General features: G+C 38.1%; 2 protein-coding genes and 1 long non-coding RNA gene across 3 annotated transcripts; 2 read left to right on the top strand and 1 right to left on the bottom strand.

Annotated features, from left to right (window-relative positions):
• Positions 1-827: 827 nt before the first annotated feature.
• LOC121764716 lies at positions 828-2,155 on the top strand. Its single transcript, XR_006042612.1, has 3 exons — positions 828-914; positions 1,702-1,770; positions 1,869-2,155. It is a non-coding gene; the product is annotated as an uncharacterized LOC121764716 (long non-coding RNA).
• Positions 2,156-3,524: 1,369 nt separating this feature from the next.
• Positions 3,525-4,379, top strand: LOC121764715 (transcription factor TCP11-like). Its single transcript, XM_042160729.1, has one exon. It carries the CDS (start codon positions 3,742-3,744, stop codon positions 4,264-4,266), a length of 525 nt encoding a protein of 174 aa, XP_042016663.1. The 5' UTR covers positions 3,525-3,741; the 3' UTR covers positions 4,267-4,379.
• Positions 4,380-4,594: 215 nt separating this feature from the next.
• On the bottom strand, positions 4,595-7,197 carry LOC121764713 (serine/threonine-protein kinase PCRK1-like). Its single transcript, XM_042160728.1, has 5 exons — positions 7,032-7,197; positions 6,221-6,556; positions 5,437-5,694; positions 5,248-5,370; positions 4,595-5,174 (listed from the first exon to the last, which is right to left on the bottom strand). Exons 2-5 carry the CDS (start codon positions 6,548-6,550, stop codon positions 4,680-4,682), a joined length of 1,206 nt encoding a protein of 401 aa, XP_042016662.1. The 5' UTR covers positions 6,551-6,556; positions 7,032-7,197; the 3' UTR covers positions 4,595-4,679.
• Between the last annotated feature and the right edge of the window lie 250 nt (positions 7,198-7,447).

Genomic DNA, 7,447 nt, shown 5'->3' with positions numbered 1-7,447 from the left:
TTTCAGTGATCTGATAAGGAATTGTTTTTGAAATATCTTTTGCTTGTATGTTGGTTTTTTTTTTTTTTTTTTTTTTTATGTTGGTTGTACTTTGTACCTCCCTTTTTAGCAATTTTTTTGAATAAAGTCACCATAGTTCTTTAAAATTGAATAAGTTTATGGATATTACCTAGATCATCCATGTGGTAACTTCAACACAAATTTGTTTTTTCTAGAAATATAATGAATGGAGTTGTCACAATGTCACCATATTTCTTAAACTTCACATCTTTCTACTTTATAGCGGTTGTCCTCTGAAATGTCTTACTATATAAATTGAATAACATGCTGAAAACATTTTGTAACAATCATTACTAATTAACATGTATCAACAAATACCATTCGTCCGTGTTTGCATTATTAGATCTCATGGTACTTAACGTTTTTGAGTTCTTATACCATGTTGCTTGTCTATTTTACAGCTTTTGGTGGAACGGCATCAATCAGCAGCTGAAAGAACGTCTTGAGAACGATCTACTGAGGTTGTCCATTATGTTACATTCTTATTGGGATGAAAAAATCAATATTCATGTAATTTTGTCTTGTTCTAGCCTGTCTTGTCAAAAAGAAAATGGGGAAGGAGTGAGAAATATAGCAAAATAAGATTTGGGAAGATATCCATTCCATCGTGACTAAGATTACAATTTTTTGCTAAACCATTTCTACATTTCAGATTGATATTTGGTGAAATTGCCAGATTGGAGATGTTTGAGTAGTCCTTGCATGTTTCTTAATTATGGGGTCATATAAGTGCATTTGCTTATTGTTATTGATTATCCACATCCTGACAATAACTGATATTGTTCCTAGGAATCTCCTCAAGCAGCTAGGGTGAAAGTTCTAGCAAGTGGAAACGCAACTGAAAGGAGATTCAGGTTAGATTTATTTGCTTATTTATATCTAATTGGTTTTGAATGTATCCCCGTACTTATGGATTTATGCATGATCCAGGAGTTCAGCGATCTTTGTTGGAAATAAGAATCAAATATTTTGCGTTATTTTCAATTATAATTTTATTGGGTTTTGGTGAGTAGGATAAACCTCAAGGGTAGCTCTTATAGTTTCACAGGAAATTGAGTAGGATAAACCTTGCTGATTGCTCACCTCAACTCAAACGAGTATGAGATCCAATGAAAGCAAAAAAAAAAATCTAAATAGAATAACTCATTGAAAGTGAGAAACAGCATTTCTGAATAGTGAACAAATATCTGAATTTGGAACAAACAAATATGAATGAATCCATGGTTATCTTCAAATCAGATTATCATACACAAGTACCAACAGTGAAATTTAGAAAATTGACAAGATGTCAGAGTGATATCTATTTGAGGTATATGTCAGAGTGAAACGAATAAGAAGCAAAATTATGTTCTTTAACTTGGTAATGCCAAGGACATAAACCAATATTCATGCACAAACGAAGTATCGTGGTCTCCAATGTTTCATGTGAGAAATATAGTTCTCTATTTATACACCTATAAACCACAATCCTGTTATATGTTCAACTGTTCCGAAGTAGGAAGGCTAGATGATACCTGTTGTAGTGATGAATTATTGACATACCATTGAACTGAAGACATGATTTCTTGGCAATAGACAGTTTAGTTGAATGACTGCATATATAAACAAGCCGGCACCATTTACTGACTATTGTGGTTACAGTGTTTGGATAGGAGGCAGTATATTGGCATCACTTGGTTCCTTTCAGCAGATGTGGTTCTCCAAATCTGAGTAAGCTCTCACTCTTCACTAACACCACAAACTTCATGCTTCATATTATTTCTATTGTTGGTCTAATGTCAACTGCCCTGCCTCCTCTCCAATGACAGGTTTGAAGAGCATGGAGCTTCATATATTCAACGGAAATGCCCTTGAATATGCAATGCTTTTGGCATATTCAGTCATTGTTTCTTAATTAATTAGCACTTGACTGGATCCAAGTTCTGCATTATTTGCTAGTACTTTTTGCTACAAGAATAGTACCCCTATGTAACACCGGGAGATTTGTATGTATGTATCCGAGTTTCTGCAACATTCGTCTTTCGCAACTCACGGTTCGTTGTGGAGATGTGTATGACCTTGCAATTCATGTTTATTTGAAGTTTATGTTTGAGTAGCGTTTGAATTTTTCCCTTTATTTTTTTTATTAGGAGTATTTTTAATTTAAACTAAAGCAATATAGATTGGAATTTTAGAAAAAGCTAGTATAAAATTATACTGAAATTTGATTAGAAGATCCTCCGAATGTAAAAAGTATTAATGTCATTTGAGTTTGTGTTTTGTTCTCTTGTTTTACCATATCTTAATTTTGTACGTGACATTTAATATCGATAATGAATCATCCCAAGAACAACAGAACAAATGAGATTGGATGGGTTGCAGAGTCCTACTGAAATTTAATTTCTTGAAAATTGAGAATTTCAACTGATTGATCACTGATTTTTTTGTATTTGTCACTATCGTAGGTGAAACACAATATTGGAAAAGACAAAGGAGTAGGTGGCAAATCTGCAACATTTTATTCTCCATTTTCAGGTTGAATTGACGTTGTATAATTCATGAATTACTGTCGACATTCATACTAGTAATTGTTTCCTGACAGTTAATTTAGTTTGATACATTTACAAGTAGATTATTTATGGATAATTATAACTGTATCGAGTGGTTAAAATTTGATTGAGGCATTCATTATGCATATGACCATGAAACAATCAATCAGTAAATGCAATTCCTCTCACTAGAATTTCTAAAATAATTGATGTGTGTAAATTATTTGTATTTTTCGTGTATATTCATCATACTACAAAAAAAACAAATTCATATATAAATGCTTATGTATTGATTATCTTAAGGGCCGGCCGATAAAGTATACCGCACCGAGAACGTCATACCGCATATTATATTGAAAATTTCGGTATGACAAAATATCATACCGATACCATACTGAATTTTCAGTATGGTTAATTTTTTTATAGCGTTACTTTACTGTTATCGCGGTATACCACACTTTACAATATACCGAAATACGGTATGGTATATCGTAATACCGTTATACCAAAAAAAAAATCTAATTTAAATCCAAAATATTTAAAAGTAGGGTTTTGGAGGATTTTTTTCTCTTTAATTCTATTTTGTATATAAATATATTAATAATACTATGATGTAGTAGGAAGTATAATATCTCAATATATACCGGTTTTCGGTATGGAGGACCGAGGATGTACCGAATATATAGTATATACCGAAAATTTAGTATGTTACAATATATCGTGGTATAAGAAAATTGATACCGTTATCAGACCAAAATTTAAATTGTGGTATACCAAAAATTAATATTTTAATATTTTTCGATACACTGAGTGCCGTATTTCGATACTTTTCCCCATCCTTAGATGATCTGAGTAATGACAAGCGATAGCCATCAAATTAACGTTGTACATGTTTCACACTTTGATTCACAATCGAATAAAAATAGCTGAATTAATTGATTTCTTGGTTGACGTAAACCGCATGACGAGTCATTGTAAATATTTTTTTCACTTTTCACCCGTCAATATTCTTTTATGAGTAGGACCCACGGCCCGGCCCCACAAACCCGTTGCGAGGCCTGGCCCGTTTTCTATTATAAAAGGTGGAGTCAATTTCCTTCCACAGTCTCAGTCTCCACCGCCCATCGCCGTCGTCTAAAACCCTAAAAATAAAATGTCCTCCTCAGATATGATCCTCACCAAATTCTCCGGCGAAGACGACGCTTACCACCTCGCATCCCCTCCTCCCGCCGACAATTCGACGAAGAGAGGCGGCGCCGTCGCCCGGACCTCGCTGAAGGACCGCCACACGAAGGTCAACGGGCGCGGCCGCCGCGTCAGGATCCCAGCGCTGAGCGCGGCGCGCATTTTCCAGCTGACGCGCGAGCTCGGCCACCGCTCCGACGGCGAGACGATCGAGTGGCTCCTCCGCCACGCCGAGCCGTCGATCATCGCCGCCACCGGCACCGGCACCGTGCCCGCGGAGTCCGTCTCCAGCTCCTCCCGCGCCCTCCCCCCGTCCCGCCCCTCCGCCACCCTCCAGACGCCGCTCCACCAGGTCACCCTCGCCGCGCAGCCATCGCCGGCTCCGGCCATGGCGTTGGAGTTCCCGATGCACGGCTTCCGCCACATGCCGTTCATGGCATTGCTGCTGCAGCCCTCCGACGACGTCCACGGCTTGGCCGGAGATACTCACTAGATTTTGTACAATCAGTTTCAATTTATCCACCTAGTTGAGATCTAAGTAATTAAATTAACACATCCTATAATTAATTACTACTATGTTTTTATCAGTCTCCTTTATTTCCAAAATAATGTTGCCCAGAAATATGAAACAGTAGTGTTTTAGCAGCTGTGACACTAAAAAAAATGGAAAATGAAATGCATGATCATATATTAAAATGAAAATTTGCTTTTAATTATTTACTACCACACAATGATTGATGTTTCAGTTGAAGAGTGTGGGACCAGCTCAGGTGAAACTTGATATGGCTATTCAAGGATAGAATCCAATCAGAGGACCACAATTTAGGCAAAAATATTATAGATTTAATTTAAAAATATATATTAGCCAGATCTTGACAGTCTTACTCAAATTTAGTGAGTGTTTGATTAAGTGTTGACTAGCTTCCGTGTGCGAGGACGGGTGGGACGAGCAACGGTCCCGGTACGGTCCCTTACCCTTCTTGTTGGCTCATTACGCTTGAAAGGTGGTGCAACACGGCCCGAGCCTGAGCCTGAGCCTGAGCATGCATCGACGACTTCATTGACCATTACGGCCAGCTCGCTCATCTTGGGCCTTGTTTTGGCAGCACGGACCAAGCAGCGATTAGCGACTATCGATAGCTTCATAGCTGATTTAAGGATGTGATTTCCTTCAGCTTTGAGCCTTGGATCCAATATCTGCTCGAATTTCCTTGCATCCGATAGGTGTGGCTTTATCCACTCCAATAGCTTCTGCTCCTTTTTTGGGCGGTTCCGTTCCAACGGCCGCCTCCCTGTGATGAGCTCGTATAGGAACACACCGTAGCTCCACACGTCGCTCATTGATGTCAGATGCCCGGTTCTCACGTATTCAGGTGCCGCGTACCCCATAGTTCCCACCACCTAGTAACATTTCAATTAAACAATAAATTCTCTATTAAGATCATGATTGAAGAAGCTAAGTTGTTGATCATACAGCGGTGGAGACGTGCGTTCGTCCTTCTTGGGGGCCCAGCCGGGCTAATCCGAAGTCCGACAGCTTAGCGTTCCACTGCTCGTCTAGGAGGATGTTCGATGACTTGAAGTCCCTGAAGATGATCTGAGCATTGCAGAGACCAAAAATATAAGCCTAATGCAATATTTCAGTAGAGAAACAGAAATTGACCTGAAAATCCATTTCCTCGTGCAAGTAGGCGAGGCCACGAGCAGCATCTAGGGCAACCCTCAGCCTCGTAGCCCAGGGGAGGGAGTCGGTGGATCTTGATAGATGGTCAAACACGCTTCCATTAGGCATATACTCGTACATGAGAAGTCGTTGGATTCCCCTCTCATCATCCTCCGCGCAGTATCCAATCAGTTTCACCAGATTCGGATGGTCAACAACGCCAAGAAGGTCGACCTCCGTGATCCACTCTTTGTGACCCTGCAGTGGTGGAATCATTTTTCGTATTATAGGAAATGAATCAAGAAGCTCGTGCAAGTGCAACAGTCGTTGTAGTCGAGAAAGAGTAAGATTCTCCAGAAAAAAGGAATCATTTGCATATTATATTACAGCTTACTATTTCCTATATTTTATATCATCACATGTATCCTCAGTCATCTGCAGAAATTGTATTTTTGACATGTGAACATATCTAGTGCAGATGAAACCATCCATTTTAATTTCGTCTCGACCTCCTACACTTATAATCACCACATACACCCGTAAAAACAGATCTAGTGCTATGAAGTAAATTACTAGATTCTCGGATATTATAGGCATTGTAATCTTGTGACTTGTGAGAGATGTATTTAGGTGAAATTGAGCCAAAACAAGTCCTCTTGGTCAATAGAGGAGCTCGAAACAGCATATAACGTCACAAACACGAGTAAGACACTCTAAAATCGTAATTAACCATCAATTGTCAAAGATGAAGAAAGAAATGCTGAAAGAGAAACAGGGAATGCACCTGTTGTCCTTGTTTACCAAGTTGTTTTATAGCCACGGCAATCTTCTTATCCGGATCTTCCGAGCTCTTGATAAAACCCTTAAAAACACATCCGAATCCACCCTCCCCAAGCTTAGCACTATTACTAAAATTCCTAGTTATTTGCTTCAGCTCCAAGAGGGTAAAAACCTTGAGATTACTCGGTCTCTTTGGCAAATTTGGGGGCCGGTTTAGTCCTCTCGACTGAAGACCAGATTGTCTCGTCTCAACTGAGGTACGTACCGAGTCAGGCTTTCGGGTCTTTGGCTCTTCCTCTTCCTCTCCACCGAATAAATGGAAACACCACCTCATTGCCACCTAAATCAATACTGTACATCAGTGTAGTTGCAGTTATGTAGAAATAAACACATACCATTGAATCAAATCTGAAATTAATCAAGATAATCAAATAGCACCAACAATTTTCTGAATTCAGTAGATTTTCATACGCATTATAATAGAAAAACCAGCAATCATTCAATCCCACTAAGATAGACCTAATTTACAGCAATTTGATCTCATTTGTTTTTTATTTACATATCACAAACATAAGAATACATAAAAAATACTCCTGCTACCTAGTAATAATAATATTTATGGAATTCAGTTTATTCTAAACAGAGGATCTCTGTATCTAAAGCAGATCAAAGGGAACATAATCGGAAACAAGCTTCCATAATTTACAAGGCGAAAGGGCAACCAATTTATGATAGCTGAATAAATGATTAAAATCGACAAGAATTGAAGAAACCCAAATCAAAATCTCAATTTGAAATGTAGCAAGAATGCGCACCTCTTTTGTTTGTTGCAGAAATTAGACGATGGGGCGGAGAAAATTGAAGTATTGAAGGGGAGGAGAAAGACTGTTGGAAGAAATAAATCCTACGCGTTGACTGCATGACTAGAAGAGAGAAGACAAGCTACGAAACCTAAATGAATTTGATTGTGTTTGGACATGTGTAGCGACACACACAGAATCTAGTTCTGTACGGAGGGATAATTTCATGTTCTCTATTGCTATTAGCTATTAGTCTGTTATTACCACTTTTCAGAGAAAAAAAAGTTTTTTTAATTTTTTTTAACGAGGAAATTGAGGGAATACAATAATACTAGTACTATCTCCATTCTTCATCATATAATTGATAAAATAAAAAAGAAAATAAAGTAGAGAAATAAATAAAAAACAGTGTAAATAATATTAGTGGATTG

Source organism: Salvia splendens, chromosome 14, assembly GCF_004379255.2.
Source record: "Salvia splendens isolate huo1 chromosome 14, SspV2, whole genome shotgun sequence".
Classification (NCBI taxonomy): Eukaryota; Viridiplantae; Streptophyta; class Magnoliopsida; order Lamiales; family Lamiaceae; genus Salvia; species Salvia splendens.
Note: the sequence above shows the minus strand (reverse complement) of the source record. Positions and strands in the feature narration are given on the sequence as shown.